Source organism: Cyprinodon variegatus, unplaced genomic scaffold, assembly GCF_000732505.1.
Source record: "Cyprinodon variegatus isolate N-32 unplaced genomic scaffold, C_variegatus-1.0 Scaffold966, whole genome shotgun sequence".
NCBI classification, from domain to species: domain Eukaryota; kingdom Metazoa; phylum Chordata; class Actinopteri; order Cyprinodontiformes; family Cyprinodontidae; genus Cyprinodon; species Cyprinodon variegatus.
In genome coordinates, this window is record NW_015151419.1 from 206,931 (window position 1) to 229,550 (window position 22,620).

Sequence of the window (22,620 nt, forward strand, 5' to 3'; positions counted from 1 at the left end):
GAAAAGTATCCCCTGCAAATCTCGTCCAGGAACACCGATGCATGTGTCAAGCTGATAAAGCAACACCATGTCACATGACTGTGAGCTGTTAGGAACTGACTGATGCACTGAACTTTTTATAAGCGCACTGTCTGCTGAAGAAAATAGGATCTTTTGCGATTCTTCAACAAATGAATCAAGAAATATGGAGCAGCCTCAAGACAAAAATGTTTGACCATTTAGATCTTGTGTTTTAGTTTTCCTGTTCCTCTGTTATCACTCAAGTCATCAGAATTTAGGTTTAGTCTACAGTAGTTTAAAATAATTTTAAAGCATTCCCATGCTCACCTAATTTTTTTTTACGAATAAAATAAATGAAAATAAAATGACTTACCGGTATATTGTACAATTATCAAGTCATCAAATCAGTTTATTCTGTCAAATAGGCTGCATGTAGGGCTTTTAAAGTCCAGCAGTTGTCAGTACTGGGTGAAAATATCAATACAGTTTGCAATGTGTGGAAACCACTGATCTCTATTTATTCACTGGGTTGCTGATTTCCCTAAAAAAGTGAAGCCACCAGCCGGCATATTGGTACGCCCCACTCATGTGTAGCATTTGACTGCATATATGCTGATGTCCCTTTAGTATGTAGTGTAACATTAGTCTGGCTATCTTTGACTGACTCCAAGATAATGTCAGTTAGCCATTGACATTATGTCCAACGTTAGAAAATAGAGTAAATAGAAAATAATTCACTGTGAAATGTCAATGTAATTAAGTGGATGTCGTTTTTTTAGTGTTTTTCTCATTTGAAAAATTCGTGCATATTGCATAATATTGATAACCTGACAACAGCCAGATGCATGTCTCGCTCATGCATCTGGCTGTTGTCAGGTTATAATATTGATGGAAAAAAGCGAACATTTTTAAAGGCTAATGCTCAGACATGACAAAAGTACCGTATAGGGCATGATTCTTGCATAATTTGCAAATAGAAAAATACTATAGATTTAACAGATGTGCTTGTAATTCAGTCTTTATGTAAAATGTTGAAATATGTTATGCAAGTAGAATCAATTTAACACTTGGCACATCAGTATTATTCTCAACACAATATTGTGATGGTTTGTTTTGTTATATTACCGTACATGATTTGACTTCATAATGACTGCAATGTAATGTAGCCATTTTATTTTAAATTATAGGTTAAACTACTTATCTACTTATACTATAAAAAGTGTTTGTGTCCCCTGAAAGTGACAACAGTGTTCAATGCCGTGGCGCACATATTTACATTCCGACTGGTCTAACAAGGGAGTACCAATATGGCGGCAGGTTGCTTCACTTCAACCCTGTACCACCAACAGGCTATCAGTAATCCAGTGAATAGAGATCAGTGGTAGAAAGGCTTCATGACACCCCAACAACCCATCACTACAGGTTGGTTCTACATGGTTTAGATCTGTGTTCCTTAAGGTCCCATCAGGCGATCAAGCAACTTGGCTGCAGGTTAAAGGCCGAGTAAAACGTCTCAGAACGGCTGGTATCAACTTTAAAACATCACAGACAAGACTTTTGGACTGTAAACAAATTTATTTAAATCTACAACATCAGCCAATTTAATCTTCATCCTCCTCCTCTTCTTCGTCCTGATTGATCTGGAAGTAGCGCAGCTCGTAGCTCTCCTTGGTGTTTGCAACGACACGCAGCCAGTCACGAAGGTTATTCTTCTTCAGATACTTCTTCGTCAGATACTTCAGGTATCTGCAAAAAGAGTGAAAAGCTTAAATTGATTGCAGAGAGGTCAAATCTAAAAACAAGGATTTTTCACAAGGAGCTTCTCCGTGGGACAAGCAGAAATAATGTCTGACAGGAATACCAGGATTTTCACCAAATGGACTCACCATATCAAGTAGTTCTTCTAAAAAACTAAAAACCCCAAAAAACAAGTATAAAACCTTTAATCTCTTCTTTGCAGCGCTCCACAGCTGTAGCTCCAAACCAACCCTGATCAGCATCATAAACTACATCTACTCACATCCTCCAGTGGATCAATAGCTACTGATGCTCTCATGGAAGTACTGAACATTTATTTTCTACTTTCCAAAAAATATATTTTCCACAATGATAATTAGACACCTCTATGGATTTTGAACCTTCCAGATAAATCAGAATCTGATTTTGTTCCCTACCTTCCAGTAGGACATTCCCTCATACTACTGAGCACAAAATGAAGGAAACAGAACTCCATACTAATGAGATGAAGCCAAATAGACCAAACACGCCACATGTGTTCACTGAAACCCAAATAGGCAGACAATTTGGGCTAAAATGCCTTGCCTATAGGCATGAGGCAGAAGGAAGTTTGCATTGATGCCACAGCAGACCACTACTCTCCAACAGCCAGGAGTGGCTGTGTACAAAGTCTAGGACACATAACTGATGGTGTGGATAAAAAGTGTTTTTGGCAACATATCGTGATTTTTGGCTGCTTAATATATTGATCTTTTAAATCCTAGTATCGATTTTTTAAAAGCAAAACATTTTTACCAAAAACTGAGGGAAAATAGGCGTCCTTTTTACCGCCACTCTGGCAGATAGTGCTGTGCTGCCCTTTTGCTGTGTGCTGCAGCGCTGTATCTGTAGTTGAGGCGATCACAGGGGAAGACGTGGACTGACAAACGCCAAGCAACGTAGATACCAAAATAACTGAACGATCAATATCATCTAGTGAACATATGCAGAGGTTTCTTTTTTATCTATAGATTCATTTTTGAAAAAATATCAAAATAAATACTGCAATATAGTGATATCATATTGTGACGTGTATCGCATCGCAAAAACCCATGCCAATACTCGCCCCTACAGATGACCTTTAGTCTGAGCTCTGAACGCAGACATTGGCCATTTTTAAGCTTAAGTCATAAACATCTCATGTTTTTCTAAGAGCATTTTAGGCACCATCATAATAACATGTTACCAAAACCTCCTGAAGTATTTCATCTTCACTCCCTTCATCCAACCAGCCTGTTGGGATCCTAATTAACTTATTTTGAAAGAACAATCAAAGAATTTTCAGGAAGTTACTGGCTTCAAATGAGTGGAGCTTTTAACAAATGTGAGGTTAAGCCTCCTGCAGCTCCATCTCTAAAGACAAAACTATGCTGAAGTAAGGCCAACTTTTAAATGTTAACTCTAGACTCATCTGCTGGACCCACCGTGGGCAGCTTCATGTGGAAGGTTTTAATCTATTTACCTCAGTGATCCTTGAGGAACGCCCCAATCACATTTTTTTTTTTGCAAAAAAAAAAAGAGCAAATCATCTAAACAAGAACATCACAGGTACATCCGCACTCTGCAAGAAGGTAATCATGTTAACAGTGATGGCAGGAGATAAACAGCTGACTAAAGAAGCCCAGCCATCACTGCAGGGGTCCCCGTCCCATTAGTCCTGCTACAGATTAACACGACTGCACGGCTCTTTGACAAAGTTCATATTAACCATCAGTATAGACCATGGGTTTCATGTCCCTTTAAAGCTTACTGTATTCATTTGCTCATGTTTGTCCTGCTGGTGTAATTTTCTGACATTTTTAACGCTGCCAGATTTATAATGGCAGAATAAGACTCCTCTTTTTGGGGCAACGTTCGACCCAGACAGACCTGCAGAACAAAAACAGAGCAGAAAACGGGGCTTTTCTCTTTACCTTTTGGAGAAAGGAACCTCTGAGGAAACTGTAATCTTGCTCTTGCTCCTCTCAATGGACACCACACCTCCGCCAAGGTTGCCAGCTTTCCCGTTCACCTTGATACGCTCCTGCAGGAACTGCTCCTACAGATTAAAAACAAAGCTTTGTTTTTATCACAGATTAGGAATCATTTCAATAAAAAGGGACAAAGCTGGAACCGAAGCTCTTTCAAAGAAAAACAAACAAACAGAGGAAACATAGCAGGTTCTTTCTCCTAGGCATTAACTAGCAATAATAGCAGGAAACAGTATGTTATGATCAGTTTTTTTTAATGACCGATAAACAATTCCATCAATTTGATGAACACGAGACCGTGTTAATAAAATGTGGGCAAATCTGGTGTTTAGTCTTTCAGTTTGCAGCTTTGTGATCGTCACACCACCCTAAACCTTCCTTAACAGATTGCTTCCTCCTTTACATCATGAGTCATTTGGATGGAAACGCTGAGATACACGCAGCTTTTAGAACGGCAGCGTGGGTCACAGAACCAAGGGGGTGGATTACATGTTTCACACAAGTACAGACATTAAAAGTGTAAATTATTTTTACCTATAACCAATACTCTATACCAGGCATCCCCAAAATCAGACCTCAAGGGCCGCTGTGCTGCAGGTTTTAGAGGTTTCCCTGCTCCAGGACAGCTGATTCACATTGATAGTTGATTAACAGGCTTTTGCTGAACTGCAATCATCAGAATCAGCTGTGCTAAAGCTGGGAAACCTCTAAAACCTGCAGGACAGCGGCCCTCCAGGATCGACTTTGGGGATGCCTGCTCTATACGGTCCATGTGGGGCGACAGTGGTGATGGAGTTTGCCCTGAAATTGAAGGGTTGACGGTTCAAGCCCCGGCTCTGACTTTCATTGTCGTTATGTTCTTGGGCAAGACACTTCACCTGCATTGTCTACTGATGGTGTTTAGAGGGCCCAGTGGTGCCAGTGTACGGCAGCCCCGCTTCTGTCAGTGAGCCCAAGGGCCGTTGTGGCTACAATGTAGCTTGCCACCATCAGTGTGCGTGAATGGGTGAATGAATGTAGTGTAAAGCGCTTTGGTCAAGTCTCCTGACTTGAAAAAAGGGCGCTGTACAAGTACATGCCATTTACCATGTTGTAAACCTCATGAATTGGGTCAAAATTTGTTTTTGTTTTTTTAATAAACAAAACCATAGTGTGACATGCTCAGAATGTTGACCTGAACCAGGATCTGCTGATCCTCATGTCTTTTTCAGGGTTTATACAGAAATGATTAACTCTGATTTAATGACTTTTAATGCTCTTAGAAATAACTTTAATTCCATCAACAAATACCCATGACTCTCATATATATACAAGGCAAATTCCTTCATCTTTTCCGTCAGCAGGCTGCAATTCCTCAATTTCCAGCCACTTTTGTTGAAATTAGTACTTTCCCCATTCTCTAGCCTTTATTCCGCAGCGAGCTTCTTTTCCCAACATACTTTACGATCAACCGGAAGCAGTTCCGCGCAAATATATTGCGATATATTTGCAAATATATATATTGTTTAAGTATTTGATTTATAAACTTAAAAAAAAAAAAAAAAAAAAAAAAAAAGCATTTTAAATGCCAAATTCGTTGCATTTAATGAATTTTAATGTCAAATCAGGCCTTAATTTCAAAACTAATTATTTAATGACTTAATGATTTTTAATGACCCGCGGAAACCCTGTTTTTAATCCTGGAAAATCACTTTTAAGGAAGACATTTGTCCCTGAATTATTAACATCTGGATCTATTCCCAGAGGCTATCAGTAGTGGGTCAGCTGCAGTTCATCCTTTCCTCTTTCCTTTAATTTGCTTGTGCTCTGAGAAGGTTGCAAGTAGCCGGTTCGAATCCCACCGCCTCCACTCTGGGTTCCTGAGCAAGACCTATATAATCTGATTGCTACCCGGGCGCCGCACAATGGCAGCCCACTGCAGAGGTACATTTCTCCAATTTGAAATAAAGTTCAGTAATGATAAAGAGATGTTTTCTCCTTTAGATTCCATGGCTGGGCGGCAGGAAAGCAGAACTTACAAAGTTAGCTGCATCCATGATGCCATCTTCAACAGGATGGGTGCAGTCCAGAGTGAACTTCAGAACCTGCTTCTTCTTCTTCCCACCTTTGCCGGTGTTCTGCTTCTTCTGCTAAAAGGAGAAAAAATAAAATAAAATTAGCACAAGTGTTCAAAACCTGGGCTGAACTTTAGGCCGGTTTAATCCGGAGACAAAACTGAAAACATCGGGGAACCAAATATTGACTCTGATCAATCTTAAAGGTTTTACTGATTTAGTTCGGCTCAGAATCCGGCTTCAGATAAAAAGGTTATAAATTAAATATGAACTTAAGCCAATCAGAACAACATTAAAGCTTTGTAATTTCTAAGGAACCTCGAAGCTTTCAGCTGAGGAACAACGTGGTGAGTTTGAAGCTAACTGCTAACAGGCCGCCCCAGAAACAAACTGGGTAAAACCGCCTCAGAACCGAACTCCAGCGGTAAATTCACACACAAAACCCCCTAAAGATCTTCAGCTTTCACTCCAACCGTTCACTCCGACTCTCACACTGAGTATTAAGCAGTAATTGAGGATATAATAGCAGCGCAGTGGACTTACAATAGGCGCCATGGCGGAGAAGCTAGCAGAAAGGAAGAGCCGCGGTGCGCATGCGTGAAAAATCGAATCCAGAGTCATTGATTGGATCCTGGTATCTAAAATTGATTACAAACCCTGGAAGAAACGCATCCCTCCGTAAAGCTTTAACGGGATGCATTCAAACACCTTCTGCTTTATGTTCCTGATCTGCATTAAGTTCCAGCAAAACATTTGAATTTGACATACGTTTAAAACTTTTAATACTTCATAATGTTCTAATGCTTTATATTTGTCTCTCCATCAGACTGACTGGAATATTGAAACTTGAGTAAAATATTCCAGTGATCCAGTTTATATCAGATCAAAATGTTTGCATTTCATTTGGAAATCAAGTTCAGAGTGAATGTTTTAAATCCAGTGAAGTCAGATGGTTAGGGTATCTTCTGCTAGTTCTGGTCCACAGTCATTGCTGACATCTAATAGGACACTTTAGAGTTCTTCCCTTCATGAAGATGCTGATCCCATTTCATTCAATGGGGGAAACTTGAACAGTGGCTGATCAGACAGCTGTTAACATGTTAGGGGTGGAGAGGACCAAATACAAACAAAGAATTTAACCAACAAACGATGGCCAGACTAGTATAAATCAAACAAGAAAATGCAATTCAACTGAAAATGTAACTAGGGCTGATGGATGGAAACATAATGACCCAGAGGTGTTCTATTGGATTAAGATCAGGCGAGCCTGGGGGCCAATCAAAGGTATCAATTCCTTCATCCTCCAAGAACTGCCTGCATACTCTCGCCACATGAGGCCGGGCATGTCGTGCACCAGGAGGAACCCAGGACACACTGCACCAGCATAGGGTCTGACAATGGGTGCAAGGATTTCATCCCGATACCTAATGGCAGTCAGGGTGCCGTTGTCTAGCCTGTATAGGTCTGTATGTCCCTCCATGGATATGCCTCCCCAGACCATCACTGACCCACCACCAAACCGTTCATGCTGAACGATGTTACGGGCAGCATAACGTTCTCCACAGCTTCTCCAGACCCTTTCACGTCTGTCACATGTACTCAGGGTTACCCTGCTCTCATCTGTGAAAAGCACAGGGCGCCAGTGGGGGACTTGACAATTCCTGTGTTCTGTGGAAAATGCCAATCGAGCTCCACAGTGCCGAGCAGTGAGCACAGGGCCCACTAGAGGACGTCAGGCCCTCAGACCACCTTTCTGATTGTTTGGTCAGACATTAACACCAGTGGCCTGCTGGAGGTCATTTTGTAGGGCTCTGGCAGTGCCCCTCCTTGCACAAAGGAGCAGATAGCGGTCCTCCTGATGGGTTGTAGACCTTCTACAGCCCTGTCCAGCTCTCCTGGAGTAACTGCCTGTCTCCTGGAATATAATCCATGCTCTTGAGATTGTGCTGGGAGACACAGCAAACCTTCTGGCAATGGAACGTATTGATGTGCCATCCTGGAGGAGTTGGACTGCCTGTGCAACCTCTGTATGGTCCAGGTAGCGCCTCATGCTAACAGTAGTGACAGTGACCCTAGCCAAATGCAAAACTGGTGAAAAAGTCAGAAAAGATGAGGGGTAAAAAATGTCAGTGGCCTCCACCTGTAAAACCATTCCTGTTTTGATGGTCGTCTCATTGTTGCCCCTCTAGTTCACCTTTTGTTAATTTCATTACCACCACAGCAGCTGAAACTGATTAACAACCCCCTCTGCTACTTACCTGACCAAACCAATATCCCAGAAGTTTAATTAACTTGATGCTATACTCTGATTACAAAGTGTTGCTTTAATTTTTTTGAGTAGTGAAGGACTGTTTTACAGTCTCTATACTCCAGTTAATAAATCGATTACGGATTTAGTTGATAATTATTTCAGTAATCGATTAATAACAATCGGATTAAATTTTTCAGCCCTAAATTAAAAAGTTTAAAATATGTAGTTGTTTCAGAATGGAAAATAACATTAGACTCCATCTTAGAGCAACATGTGTGGCAGCGGCTGTAACAATGATTTTCAGATGCTGAATTGTGTGGTCTGTTTTTTTGTGGGAGTTAGTTACAGCAAATAATGACTTAAAATTTTATATGCTATCTGTAAAAAATGTATATATTTTTATACTTACTGGACAAAACAATTGAGCTTTTCAACTTCTTTTAGTAGATGCCTTTTAGTTTTGGGTACATTTTAATCGACTTCACCTACTGCAATTACGTCCCAAACACAGCAGTAATATTCCAGTAAATAAGGACAGAGTCGTTTAGATAATAATCGTATCTTTATTTCATACAAGCAGTGCCCAATAAATGCAGTTTTCAGTTAAAGTGGAAAACCATCCATAAAGATTCTCTAAACAGTTCAAATGCAGCATAAGATCTGTGTGTGTGCACACAGACACCTTTTTATCATCTCCCACAATGCACTGTGCCAAAAAGCTACATGTGTCACATTATATGATAAACATTAAACATCACTTTTAATCAAACATGACTTCCATTTGGTCAAACTGGATCAAAGCTCCTGAATTCTGGATTTGTTGAATCTTAGCAGATAGTCAGGTCTGCACTGGAGAACAGACCAAGCGACGCGGTGGCGAAGGAATCCTCAAAACTCAGACTGGATTTGGAGACTAGAACTGCTCCAATCTAACCTGAGAAAACATTTTGGGAGGGGGGTAAAAAAAACTAAACCCTGGCAGCAGAGCCTGGGCTTCCTCCTGTCATCCATCTTTGCTCCAGAAATTTAACAGATGTAAGAATAATGGACCAGCTTCGATCAGAGCTCCAGTCATAATCATTAGTTCAGGGGTCTGCAACCTTCACAACCCAAACAGATGCTATTTTTTTTTTCTGATGAAAAAAAATAAAACAAAATCAAAAAAAAAATTTGGTGGAAAGTGGAAAGAACTGTAACAAATGTTATTGTTTCCAACCGAATGACCAGAGAAATAGATAAAAAAAAAAAACGTTTGATCAGTCAGCCTTTATTTCCTTCATTTGGGAGATTGATGTAAAAATGATCTTATCCATTCTGCAAAGGCTGTGTTCTAAAATTGTACTTTAATTTAACTTTTATACTTGTTCAGATAAAACAATTACTGTTCTTTTCTTTTTTTTTTTTTAAACATAGAAGGTAGAATGTGACCTTATAGAAACTGTGATGAACAAAAATCAATATCGGTCAAAATTAGATTTGCCATATCCGGCTTTTTCAGGACCAGAAAACTGCTTATCATTGCACCTACACTAAAACATGTTACTGTTGTGTTTCATGTCATTCTCTAATACATTTAAAAGTTATTCAATAGAAGGTTGAAAAAAAAATCCTTAGGATTTACTTAAGAGTCTTGTGAAGGGTCTCTGTGAAAGGTCCAAGGCTGCAGACCCCTGCATTAGTGACAGCAGGTCACCTCTTTACAAAGAGAGAAAAAAATAAAAAGGACAACCACTTTAAAGAGTCGTAGAAACCTCCCCATTCTGGCTTAGATAGAAATCAACTGATCATACAGCTGATACCAACGCCAATGTGGAAACCACCGGTTTTAGACCCGATTGTTTCTCAACCAGAGGAATGAAAACAGGCGGTACTTTGTTTTGACCATGGCTATAAATGTCACATATTTCACACCTGCTGCAGAAAACAAAGCTCTACCTGCTCAGGCTGAAAATCTATGTTCTGAGCAGGACTGTGTGGCGGCCATGAACAGGCGGCGGCTGCCTGTAGGGAACCTCTGTCATCCAACTTTTGATATAATCTCGGTTTCAGATTTAGAAACTTACGAGGGAAGACTTCATGATCAGACATAAAGAGAGGAGGTCGAGTCTTTGTCAAATTCATCCAGACTACGATTATTTGTACACCTAAAGAAAAATACAGAGTTAAGATGCTTTAATGCAACATGAATTCACCTAGAAACGTCTGCAGCTTAATACTTTGGTCTGTTTGCGGCTGTAAAAAACTCTCGGTAGTTTCCTCAGGGCCCCTTGGGCCTGGCTGCTCCCCGTCATTCAATCTGAGGATTTAGGAGACGTTAGAGAAACACCAGCATGTCCAGGTTTGTGCTACAGTGGTTCAGATGAGGAGTCCTGTCATAAATGATCAGTGTAAAAAGAAGAAAAAAAAGCTGCTTCAATGTTTAAAAATAAATGTAATCACGTTTCTACAGCCTGAATCACATTCAGATGAAAACGTCTCCATGACGACAGTGGCTTTGAGGATTGGAACAGCCTGCACCACGAAGCGCCATCATGTGGTGGGTTTGTGGACCAATATGATGCCGATGAGGTGGAAATGACACGACACCAGATGATGAGACCCAAACCCTGAGCACTATAAGGGAATTCCCACAGCTCCCAGTTCCTACACCAGTTCAGTCAAACTATCAGTTTAAGAGATTAACGAAAATCCCTGTATGACATCATCTCCTGTTCTGCGCTAGTTTTATAAAAAGGTGAAGATCAGGAGGTGAAATCACTCTACTTAAACCATTTATCTATTCTGCCCCGATCTTCTCATTGAGAAAATTAAGAAAAAAAAAATCTAAAAAACATAAACCTCCAGGAAGCTTTTACACATTTCAGCCTCCCAGAACCAGAAATGACCAAAAAATATGAAACAGGAACTCCACTTTTACCCATTGGTCCTTTTTTATGGTGATTTCACTCTTTCCGCTTTAACTATTCTTGTAAACAATTATTCCAGTAAGAAATAATGAGCTGAAAAGAGAAGCAGGATGATCTCTTAAAAAAAAAAAATAAAAAAATCAATATTCTGCATGACTCTCTTCTCCTTCTCCACAGCCAGAGCCAGACGGCTCAGCTCTCTGGTTGCTCAGAGTGATGGAACATAGAATAAAAGAGCAATATGCTAAAATGAGAAAGTGCACGATACACCACGACTCCAACAGTATATAAATATCTTCATGTTGATGCTAAATGAAAAACAACATCCTGGTCTTTTAAAGTCCTTGTTATAAATATGGATCTTGGTTTTATGCCAAATCCTGATGGGCTGTAGAAAACATACATCAACAGATCATCTAAAAACCTTAATTGGGTTCTCATTCACTTTAGAAACATTTATATTGCTAATTTTCTATGAAACATCTGTTAAAAAGAAAAGAAAGAACCGGACCTATGACACCGAAGGGTCCAGGCAAAGCGCTGATCCTTAAACCCAACAGATGGGCAGAAACCGGTAACCATGGTGAAAGCATGCAGACAGAAACAGGTGAGATGAAAGGAGGAAGAGTAGAAAGACGTGAACATCTGAGGTTCTCTGTTCTGATACTGGATGTTGGTAGAAAAGGAGCAGCCCAGCTGCCTCGGTGGCTCTTGGTGCTACAGAACCTCAGCCAGTGGCAGACGCTCACCTCCAGGGGGCAGCAGCTGCTACAGCAGACAACACATCACCACCAGGTCTGGCCTGCTTTGGAGCTCTCAGTCTGTTGGGCTCAGTGTCCGATCTGGGTGCTAATTGACGCGGATGCCAGAGATGAAGGGCAGCCCGGTGGAAACCTTCCTCTTGTACTCCACGTAGTCCTCAGCAAAGAAATGGATGAGGGAAAGTTCCTCTTCCTCTATCCGCTCCCGAAAGAAGCGCCAGCTGGCTATCGTGTAGCCCACGATGCAGACGGGGTTGCACAGCATGACCTGCAGGAGCAGATGCTCATCAGCAATCGAGACAACATGGCAGCAAACTAACCAATTCAATTCAGTTTCATTTCTATAGCGTTAATTCACAACACCTGTCATCTCAAGGCTGTTTACTGAGACAATTCAACCAGATCATCCAGTCAGATTGGTTCAAAGTTTTCTATGAAAGAAAAACAAACTGATTGCATCGACTCATCGCCACGAAGACAATCCCTCACACCAAGCATGTTTGTAGCGACAGTGGAGAGGAAAAACTCCCTTTAAACAGGAAGGAACCTCCAGCAGAACCAGAAAAAGTGATTTCTGTATCTAATATTAATTAAGCTTTAGATAAGAAAGTTCATTATAAGGTCAAACAAAAAAAGTTACTTAAGTTTTGTTATGCAAGTAGCTGCCAGCTTTATATAGACTGTTAATTCCTCTATCCAGAGTTTTCATTTTTAAAACTCAATAGACTGGAGCTGGATGGTTCTCTTTCATCTGCTAAAATACTTTAGATTTAAAAACTAAGTTAATATTTGCATTAAATCCCCTAAATCTCTGTAAATCCATCGTGATTCTGTCTCAGACCAAACTACTTTTACAATATTCATCGAGCAAAATATGAACCTGAAAGGAATTATGGGTAAACAATATTTTCAGGAATACAGAAGCAAACTTGCCAAAAAAAGCACTTCTTTCAGGACATGAAACAAACACTTGAGATCACACAGCCAATTGGTCTAGCGCTGAAAAATGTCATGGAAACAATGTCCGTCTTAATTCTAATGGTAGGATCAGAGGAAAAAATCTCACCTGAGTTCCTATGCTCCAGTAGAACCAGCCCACATAGGACGGGTGTCTGAAGTAGGCGTAGACCCCAGTGGTGACCAGTATGTGGCTCTGGGCTTTCTCATTCTGGACGATGTGGTTGAAGTTGGAGCCGGCCGTCAGCATGGCTGCTTTCCGCAGCGCCTCGCCGCACAGCACCATGACCAGTCCAACCAAACTGAGCCAGTTTAGATGCTTCAGCTCTGTGAGGAGACACAGGGGTGAGATCCGGACACAGGAAAGGTCACATCGCTTTGGAAAAAAAACATCTTAGGAAGCCTCTTAAAAGTAGGCTAAACTTCCACATCGACAGATTCTCCTCATTTATCTGATTTTAGTTTTTCCTGCCACCAAAAGCTTCAACATTTCAAGTAAAAAATCCAAACAGAATCCACCAAATAAAGATCCTTCCCAGGCTGAGGTCAGTTAGGCCAACTTATCAGGCACTGAGATTATATTCACTGCATATAAACACCTGGAACTGACTGCGCTGCATAAAGAACCCCCCCTGATAAATCAATCCAACTCCACGCCAGCAATGGTACTTAGGGCAGCTGTGTGGATGCAATTCATCTCATCCTTCAGGTTGAAGTTTGGAAGGAAAAATATCATCTCAATAAAACCCAAAATTGGACCCAACAGGGAAAGGCAGCTCAACCCGCCGCCTAAAGTACCTGGAACAGTGAGCTTCTCCACAGTGAACTCCAGCCATGAAGACACAGCAGCCAGTGTGTACTCCACGCTGTGGTTGAGCAGAAAGGAGTCCAGCGACAGGCTGCGAGGGTTAATGACGGCCGTCACCAGGTACTCAGAGTAATGGAAGAATGACAGTGAGCACATGTACCTGCAAGAAGACACATTGGGACACATATTTACTGCTGAGAAAAGAGGCAAAAAACATTGATAAAACCCTGAGGACATGCTGGCTCTGATAGACATCAGTAGGAGGAAAGATCTGTTAAAGTGGAAGGATTTGAGTGGAGGACAGTAATCCAAACAAATCAGAAAAAAAATGCTGGAGAATGTAGGAAAACAATCTAATATCAGTTCTCCTGCTCAGTTCAGCATCTATAGTAAAATAATGTAGGAGGCCCATCCAACATTTCCATAAAAAGGGAATATATGCAACTCAAACAATAAAATATAATCCAAGCCGTCATTCACTTCTCAACATATGAAGCAATCCTACCGTCAGCCGTCCTGATAACATGTGAGGTCATTGAATGAGACGAAAATCAACCCATAACCAAACAAAGAGCTCATATTAATACATACCAGCCAAAGTGCGTCCAGGTGGTGTCAGAGAAGCTGATGATCAGGCCGCAGCCGAACGTGACTCCCAGGAAGCAGGCTCTCACAGCAACCTGCCACAGTCAGGAGACTTCTGTTAGCATTGTACTGGAAGTAGCTGCTGTTAGCATTGTACTGGAAGTAGCTGCTGTTAGCATTGTACTGGAAGTAGCTGCCCTCACAGCCTTGTACATGTGACGAGTTCATAGAGTGTCGGTACACATCTATCGGTGAGTGTGAACTTTAAATCTTTTATTCATCATTATCTTCATTAGCCAACAATTTTGGACACAAATCAACACATTTGCAACAAAACATTTGTAGAGACATGTCACAATGTCTGTTTACTGGTAGGATTAAATCATTCCTTTTTAATAAAGCTTATAGATCTAGTCCTCTGGTTATCCTGAGCTATCTCTATAGTTATGCTGCTATAGGCTTAGATTTCTGGAGGACATAGGGACCCCTTTTTCCATCATTCTATTTAAACTAACGTTCTGCTCTCTCTGCTTTTTCTCATAGTAGCTTCATCTGGTCTGTTCCTGTATGGCTGTGACTCCACCCTGGAGAGAAATATCAGCTGTGCTGCTGCCATCAACACCTTTGTTTATAGATGCTGGAGATTGGCCTGTTTTTCAGTGTAGTCCTGTTTCTCTGACTGTGACTGGCTGGATGTGCTCTCTTTATCCTCTGACATGGGAGCTGGCTTGGAGCTCGTCTGCCTGGCTGTGTGTTTCCTGAACGGGGCCGCCTGTGGAGCTGGTTGACAGTTGCCTTTTGTATCTATGCTTCTTTTTCTGTCTGCTTCTGTCTTCTTGAACCCCAGTCGGCCTTAACTGAAATGAGTGTCATTTATTTATTTATTTTTTTAACTTTTGGAGATTGGATCGATATGCTTCCACTGGTTTAATGCAAATGCTTGTTTTTTTCTTCTTTTGCCTTGTTAAAGTTATTTTGATTTCCTGTATATAATTATTTTTTGTTTTTTTGGCAATAATACAAAGTGGATATTCTTGTTTGAACTTGTAATTAGTGTCCTGATCAATAAAGCTAAAAATAGTATATGGGTGCGTGAATCTTTCAATAAAGTCACATGACTTATAAAAAAACTTGAACAACAACAAAAACTTCTGTGCTACCTACCAGGAGATCAACCTTTGACCTCAGTAAGGTTTAAATGTTCTGCTCTTGGTCTAATGGATGAAAAGGTTGGGTTTGACTTTAATAAATGTTACCAAAAAGCAGGTCATTGGTCTGGAAACCTAGAATAATGGGATCATGAGAATGAGAGGGTCGATGGGAGAACCAATCATCCTCCAATCGGAGTATCAGGACTTTGGAAGCAATGTAAACAATCAGAAGGTGAAAAAAAGTTTGTTTTGCTGTTTGTATCGAATTATTTGATGATGTCCTATCTGAGCTTCCGTACAGCCTATTGGGAAAGAATAAAACAATGAGTTCCTCATATTCAAGCTTTAGTTTTCTCTGCAGCAGCAGCTGTGTCTTCTCCTCTAACAGGATTAACAGCGCTGAGCTGAAGCTTTGCTAATCCTGTATTCAGCTGCGACAGAATGAAGCTTCCAGTCCTCCCAACACCAGGGAGGAACTGGGAAACAGGGCTGGCTTCAACACTTCCCCGGCATGCAGACCACCGTCTCTGCTTACCTTGTACACGGGTCCTCTGTATATGACAAGCAAAAGGCCGTTTATAGCCGCTATGTGGACACAAATTGCAATTTTCCCGGGAGTCTCTGTCAGATAATCGAAGACCCAGTCCAGGTGTCCGAACCAGGTTCTGATGAGCGGGATGAGGACGACGCTGAGGCCTAAAATAAAGCTTTTTATACTCACTCTGCCTTCTAACACCAACTTACTGCCTGCCATGATGGAAGTACCGGGATGTGCTAATCCAAGTATCGCGAGCTTCTCGTAGGTTTTGACGTATGCTGCGTTCAAAGAGCCTCGGGAAACTCCGGAGATTTAAAAGGGGGGAGGGGATTCCATTAAGTCCCCAAGAGTTTGGAAAAACTGTTCCCCGGGTGTTCTGCCTTTTATGATAAGATCACAATTGAACACATTAGTCCCGAACTTTAAAGAGATCGGAGGGTTTCCTCCAGTCAACGTCCAGGGTGACACTTTCAGGTGTTTTATAGAAAATTCAGCCGTTTGAAGGTTTCAAGGCCATTTCAATGTTAAATAGTAGAGCTTCGTCTGCATCCCTCTCACTTTACCTGCTGTAAATGAATGGGGATCTGAATGAAAAAAAAAAAAAAAAAATAGGTAATATGATCTAAATCTTAAATTACAACACAGAACAAAACAAATTTAATGAAATTTTTACAGATTCTTACAGGGGCACCAATGAAATCCGTCGGTTCTGTCTCAGCTAAGGTCCCATAGTCCACCATGGATGGTGAAGCTATTACCGTAGTTTAATTCCTGTTCTGCACTGATTGGTGGCTGAAATTATTGTAACCTATTCGGTACTGATCAACGGGAACATAAACAAGCACAAACAGCCTAGTTTCCCAAATAAAGACAGGCAAGATTTTGCTTAATAAATACAAAATAAATATATTTATTGCTAATAAATATAAACAAATGTTTAAACATCAGTGCTGTCTGTGGTTCATGGATCATCTTATCTACTGGTTTTCAACCATGTCAGTAACATTGAACATGTTCACCAATAACAGTGGCCTGTTCACACTCACTTCTAGTGTTTATGCCTCCAGTTAGCTTTGGTTTCAGCCATTCATCGTAGCTCCTCTTCAGGACGTCTTAATAGGAACTGTTTTTAATCTAGAAACAGTTTCTCTTTTATCTTTGAAAATTGTGGAAGCAGTTCAAAGTGGAACATTGCAAAATCAGTTTTATTTTCAACAATATTTTTGTTTGCTGTGGTTAATGTGGAGGAAACGATTTACCTTTGTTGACCCCTAGAAACTTTCATTAATACCGGTATCTCTAAAATGACAGCAGCACAAAGGAAGATTTTTGCTACTCAGCTTTGATTTGAAGGATTTGTGTCTGCTTAACATTTCTACATTGTTTTGACCATGTTTAAGATCCTTCTCCTGCAGAAAGACCATTTTCTGTTGGAAATAATCACATTTCTACCTTTAACCCTTTGATCCTCCTTCAAAACCTTTTGAAGGCATTGTGCTCCAACATGGGCCTTTGTAGAAGATTGTTGTTATTGATACTTTGATCCCAAGTCTTCCACACTTCTTCCCTCTATATTTTGATTTACACAGAAAATTAAGAAAAAATAAATTTCCATTTTCCTTATACAATATTGATACACTGGGCTTTGTACATAAAGATTTAAGTATGTTAAGCATTATATAAGTGCTGAGCATAGGCAGAAAAAACAGAAAAGAAAAAAAAAATCAGTAGTTATATTCCATAAAAGCATTTCATGGCTTTATTTGAAGACAGATCAGACATACATTTCATATATACATTTATTTAAAACATCTTACAGATGTTTCATATCTGAAACAGTTTGGTTCAGCGGTTCTTATGTGTTGGAAGTTCACTTTTTAAAAAGAAAAGTTTAAAATCATAATCAGAGTTTTTGTTGACACAGCAGACAAAAACTGGGGGAGAAAAATATGAGCTGCTGTTTTGTAACATCTCTGTTATTAACAGAAGTGCTGACTGGTTGGTGGAGAAACCTGATTGGATCATCACACACGAAAACAGCCAGGAGGGAAGCCCTCCACATGTCAGCCCCGGAGCTCCGGATTAATGGGAATCCTATTTTAGGAAACGTTTGCTGAAAGACGCTCCAAGTTTCAGGGTTGTCCACTGTAAAGTTCAGAGGGTTTCCTCTTTTTAATTAGGCAGAAAACATGAAAACCTTCATGTTCTTTTCTTTCCCTCACAGAGGAAGACTCAGCCTGACTGGTGCTGAAGAGCATGACTAAAAAAAAGGAACATTTATCTCAAAGAAAAGTCATTTTTTTAGAACCAGACTGACTATTTTCTTTCGCTGCTGGAGAAAAAACTGGAAATCTTGCTTTGGGTCTTGAGAGGAGACGACGGAAGAGCTGAAATAAAAAAAAAAAAAAAAAAAAAAAAAACATAAGATGGAGAACATTCAGCTGCCAGCTGGAGCTCTGATGGAGAAAGTGAAACCTGAGTCCAGATTACAGCAAGACAAACATGTTCCTCTAAGAAACAGACCACTGACTGGTCCTGACCTGGCCTCTGCTGCTCCTCGCTGAGAGTCGGACTATCGGTGGCAGAATTTGGCTGACCCATCAGAGCGTCCAACATCTCTCTGTAGTTCTTCTTATGATGAGGCCGAACAAACACGCTGAACCCTTTAAAAGCAACACAGAACATTCTGGTTCAGAGCTCAAACCTTCACAAAACAGGAGCTCTGGGCTGGAAGCAGGGGAACATACTGATGAGGAAGTTGAAGTTCTCCTCCCTCTCTGTGAACAGGCTGGCCACCGTCGCCACCAAGTCATCGTAGTTGTCCGTCTTCTTGTAGCTGCGGATGGCCTGGAAGAGCTGAGCCGACTTCTCAGCCCCCAGAGCTTTCTTCACATCGGCCAGGAAAGCTGTGTGGACTTCATTCTTTGGATCAGAACCTGGTTAGAAGAACTTTAAGTGAGCGCTGGGGGGGGTCCTCTGGGGGCTTTTTCAGATAAACGTCTCCTACCTGCAGGAGCTGCTTTCAATCCCTGCTGGCTCAGGTGGCGTCCTCCCTGATTGAGCTGCTGCGTGTCGAGCTGACAGAGGCTCAGAGGCCCGGCCGCCTGCCGCTCTTCAGCTGGAAGGAATACAAACTGGACTGAGTGATAATAATGTCAGGAAATCTGCACCTTTTAGTGATATTCAGAATCAAATACCATCTGGTTTAGTTTCACTGATTAGGATGTAAAATCTGTTGGGCTCTTTTTGGCATCAAGACAATTATTCCTATTGCCACATCGCCAGACAGACCACTGTTAAAAAATATATATAATAATTTTGGTAATATAGAACTAACCAAATGCCTAATTAAGTTGTTTGGGGGTTCTGTTCCTATCTGGCTTTCTGATAGTTATGTGGTTCTGCCAGTAGATGGCGCCACATCTGCTCATTGTGCCTGGTGCAGGAATTCTATTTACAGTAAAACAGGACTATTAAAACACAATCAGGATGGATGCAAGGCGAATATAACCTTATTTTAACGAGATCAAATGTTATTTGGTATTTTTCTTTGTACAGGATTATAGCATGATTTTGGCCCTTTAAGAAGAAAACAGACAGCTGATACGGAGCCTCCTTCCGCCAAGCACACATTGATTAAAACTCTGGGCTAAGTACTTGCTTAAAAGCTCACCAGCACAAACACAAGGCAGAAAATGCAAAACTTCAGGATGCAGGATCATCATAGAAGAGAACAATCTGGACATCCTAACAGGGCATTATAATTTCAGCTCCTGGCTGCTGTTAAATGGCAGCAGGATGTTGTACTTTCATGCAGAGTTCAAATTCAGCAGCTGCGTCCTCTGAAGGCCAGATTCGTCAGCTGATTACATCATAGTGCGGCGACGTGGCCTGTTCAGATTGGAAGACTCCTCGTTATGCGTCCGACAAATGCAGCCTTCTTTTTTCCCGTTTTGAAGGACAGGCGCGGTGATTCCTACGTAGCCTTGGATATCCCAGGATTAATTGTGAGTCCAAGCCAGCCGGTTGATTCGTGCTCAGAGGAAAAAGGGAGATGGCTGAACAGTGGTGAAGTGTGGTCAGTGCAGTTTAATATAATACAAGTATGTGAATAGTTTCATCTGAAATGAATGAAAATAGTTGTTTTAAATGGTTATTGAGTCAGATATGTGGCGGGTAATGTTTGGTTTTATTTAAAGGTTTTATCTGTCGCTGTGTAAATGACATTTCAGCCCAGATTCCAATATTTCTGCAGTAAGGGGACTATAAATCTGATATTTGAGTCGACGGTACTGCTGCTGAAGCTCCTCTACAATGTTATTAGTCCCCAGGCCAGAACAGTAGTGATGAGTTCATCATCTATTCTTTGTCTCCTTTGTGTGTCAACTGTCACTGTTGCTACGCGGCAGAGTGTACAGGCGGTGAAAGCCGGACCTGTTTGAATCCATAGCTGGACTCCTCCAGTGCAAGTAGACCGGGTCCTTGGAGGACGCAGCCACTAAAATCCAACACTTTATAAGTCTTAACTTGTCTCAGCAAAGGATAACATGAAGAAAATACTTATTAATTTTAAATACAGATTCAGCATCGTGATTGGATTTTATTTGGTGCCAATCTTAAATGTTTGGAAATGAGGTGAGGAAAACCTTTTACTAATTTGTTGGTTTCTGGATCAGGGTGTCCTACCGCTCTGCAGGATGGCCGCTTTCTTCTCATCCTTCGACAGCGAGTGCTCTGGTTTGTATCCGCAGCCCTGTCCGGTCAGCTCCTGGCACTTCTCATCAAATGATTTTTTATGATGCGGCCGAACAAACTGGTAGAAGCCTGAGAGAGAAAAGCAGGGAGAGAGATTTAGAGACTGAAATCCTCCATGTGAGCGACCCTGAGTCATGTTAGCAGTACATAAACACACCTCGCAGCAGGCTGTGAGTGTTGGGGTCCTCCGCTAAAACAGCCGTCTCAGTCAGCAGGATGTCCAGGTCGTCCGTCTTCTTGTAAGTTTGCAGAGCCTCAACGATGCGGTCAAAGCTCACCTTGCTCAGAGTCTTCTTCATGTCTGCCAGGAACTGTTTGGCCTTGCCGGCTTTACACTCCTCTGGCACATCCTCAGAGACGCTGACTTTCTTTAGGAACAAGTTAGAACAAGAGACGGATCACACCATAATGAGAAAACAGATTTATGGAAACTGACCTATAAAAATATGTAGAAATAATCCATTTGACTAAACTCTAATCTAAGCCGTCCTAAAAAAAAAACAAAACAAAAAAATCAAGACACCAAAACTGAAAACTTCTTCAAACTTTTACATGTTTTATTCACGTCTCTCCTGGGCACAAATTCAGCACTAAAATTAGAACAGAACGTAGATTCAGGTTCCAATTCTTAAGTTTTACTGTGAAATTAGGATGAAACCTGAGATAAAAAAAAACAGACAAGTGAAAAAACATGGCTGTTTGTGAAGGAACACTGCTAGTTTCATCTGGTTCTTCTCATAATCAGCATTCCTCACCTTTTAGCTTGGAGTTGGTCAGATGCCCTCTCCCTCTGGCTCTCCATTAGGGCTGGGCAGTTAATTACATTTCCAATATAAATGCAATTTAGAAAAGCGCAATTTTCAAATTGCAGAGGCATTCATTTATAGGGACATTACATTTAACAAGAGAGAATAAAATTTCTCCCTTCAGACCTTTAGGTGGCGGTAATACACTCAGTCAGTTCACTGCCACACAGAAGGAAAGAGAGAGTTGCAGGTAGCAAATAGATCCATGCATGATAGAAGTCAGATTATTTTATGCTAAGGTTACAGTAAAGTTACACAAAAATGGACTTTTGTGTTATTTTGTTAAAGGCCACGAAAAGAATGGAAACCTGGGGAGAAACATCCACATGCTTTAACTTACTGCAAAGGAAAATCAAAAAGAAGAATGCAATATCGGTTGAAAATAATGCTTTGATTTTTGACATAATCGTCCAGCCCGAGTAAGCTCCTGCTTTTTTAAAACAATCACAGGATCTAATCCTTCCTTTTTTACAGATTCTCTTTCTGTTCCTCTCAGTTCATGTGCAGATGCACTCACACCCAACCGCTTCCACGCCTTTGTTTGGCCTGACAGGCACCTTTTTTTCAATTTGTAATGTCATGTTGTAAAGCAGCATGACCGCGACCACAGGGATGGAGGACAGAGGATGTCATTAATGTAATACTTCAGGTCTAAAATAAGATTAAAAAAACATACCTGCTCGTGAATCAACTTTATTTTACGCTTCCCACCCCGCAGCTCGTCCTCCATCCTCTTATCATACTGAAGGGACAGTGTGGACAAGCGGCTTGCCTTCAAAAGCAAAGAGACAAAACATTTTAAACGACAAACCTCAGGCTCGGTCTGTCTTACTGATGGACGTCGCTACCTTCTCTCCAGCAGCCTCACTGTCCTGTTCCCAGTGTCGGTCACCTCTCTCCAAAGCGTCCATCAGGTTGGCCGGTTTCCTCTGACTCCCCTGCACTTCTCCCTCATAGTCGATGCAGATCTTTGCAAGTCCATTGGTCCTGCTGTGGTCATCTGATCCAAAACACAGCAGACAAAGCAGTCCTCTTTAGAATGAAAAATTATCTGCCTGGAGTTACTGATTTGAAGGATAAACTGTAGAGCAGAAAATAATCCTGCACTGACAGCACGGCTCACAGTACGACAGCTCAATCTCCAATTAAAATACATGGATGGAAGTTTAGAGAGCCTTAAAGGAGAAGTTCACTTTTTAACACTTTAAGCCCATTTTCTGTAGTGTCCAGGATGAAATCGAATGATCGACACCAAAATTTTGACAATTGGTCCTGTCTCTGCTTTTTGGCTCATTTAGAATC

The 22,620-nt window shown here is 41.0% G+C and overlaps 3 protein-coding genes across 3 annotated transcripts in view; all 3 read right to left on the minus strand.

Annotated features, from left to right (window-relative positions):
* Positions 1 to 1,555: 1,555 nt before the first annotated feature.
* LOC107100395 (60S ribosomal protein L22) lies at positions 1,556 to 6,380 on the minus strand. Its single transcript, XM_015398856.1, has 4 exons — positions 6,344 to 6,380; positions 5,765 to 5,875; positions 3,690 to 3,814; positions 1,556 to 1,746 (listed from the first exon to the last, which is right to left on the minus strand). The coding sequence occupies exons 1-4, from the start codon at positions 6,353 to 6,355 to the stop codon at positions 1,602 to 1,604; spliced, it is 393 nt and encodes a 130-aa protein (XP_015254342.1). The 5' UTR covers positions 6,356 to 6,380; the 3' UTR covers positions 1,556 to 1,601.
* Positions 6,381 to 11,096: 4,716 nt separating this feature from the next.
* On the minus strand, positions 11,097 to 16,000 carry icmt (isoprenylcysteine carboxyl methyltransferase). Its single transcript, XM_015398855.1, has 5 exons — positions 15,755 to 16,000; positions 14,075 to 14,163; positions 13,474 to 13,643; positions 12,785 to 13,002; positions 11,097 to 11,986 (listed from the first exon to the last, which is right to left on the minus strand). The coding sequence occupies exons 1-5, from the start codon at positions 15,971 to 15,973 to the stop codon at positions 11,807 to 11,809; spliced, it is 876 nt and encodes a 291-aa protein (XP_015254341.1). The 5' UTR covers positions 15,974 to 16,000; the 3' UTR covers positions 11,097 to 11,806.
* A 1,833-nt stretch (positions 16,001 to 17,833) lies between these two features.
* rtel1 (regulator of telomere elongation helicase 1) overlaps positions 17,834 to 22,620 on the minus strand; it is a 36,268-nt gene continuing 31,481 nt past the window's right edge. Inside the window, exons 26-33 of the mRNA XM_015398857.1 lie at positions 22,167 to 22,318; positions 21,995 to 22,090; positions 20,670 to 20,880; positions 20,444 to 20,581; positions 18,765 to 18,875; positions 18,505 to 18,693; positions 18,298 to 18,420; positions 17,834 to 18,144 (exon numbers count right to left, since the gene is read on the minus strand). Coding sequence (XP_015254343.1) covers positions 18,074 to 18,144; positions 18,298 to 18,420; positions 18,505 to 18,693; positions 18,765 to 18,875; positions 20,444 to 20,581; positions 20,670 to 20,880; positions 21,995 to 22,090; positions 22,167 to 22,318 — 1,091 coding nt within the window. The 3' untranslated portion in view covers positions 17,834 to 18,073. The remainder of the gene's footprint in view (positions 18,145 to 18,297; positions 18,421 to 18,504; positions 18,694 to 18,764; positions 18,876 to 20,443; positions 20,582 to 20,669; positions 20,881 to 21,994; positions 22,091 to 22,166; positions 22,319 to 22,620) is intronic.

Excerpts from the sequence above, each read along its gene's own strand:
- LOC107100395 (XM_015398856.1), bottom strand. Across the intron at positions 3,815-5,764 it reads TCATGGATGCAGCTAACTTT|GAGCAGTTCCTGCAGGAGCG; the intron begins GTAAGTTCTGCT and ends TTTAATCTGTAG. Across the intron at positions 1,747-3,689 it reads GAGGTTCCTTTCTCCAAAAG|ATACCTGAAGTATCTGACGA; the intron begins GTAAAGAGAAAA and ends CTCTTTTTGCAG.
- icmt (XM_015398855.1), bottom strand. The coding sequence starts at position 15,973 with ATGGCAGGCAGTAAGTTGGTGTTAGAAGGCAGAGTGAGTATAAAAAGC. Across the intron at positions 13,003-13,473 it reads GGAGAAGCTCACTGTTCCAG|AGCTGAAGCATCTAAACTGG; the intron begins GTACTTTAGGCG and ends GTCTCCTCACAG. Across the intron at positions 11,987-12,784 it reads ACTGGAGCATAGGAACTCAG|GTCATGCTGTGCAACCCCGT; the intron begins GTGAGATTTTTT and ends CTGCTCCTGCAG.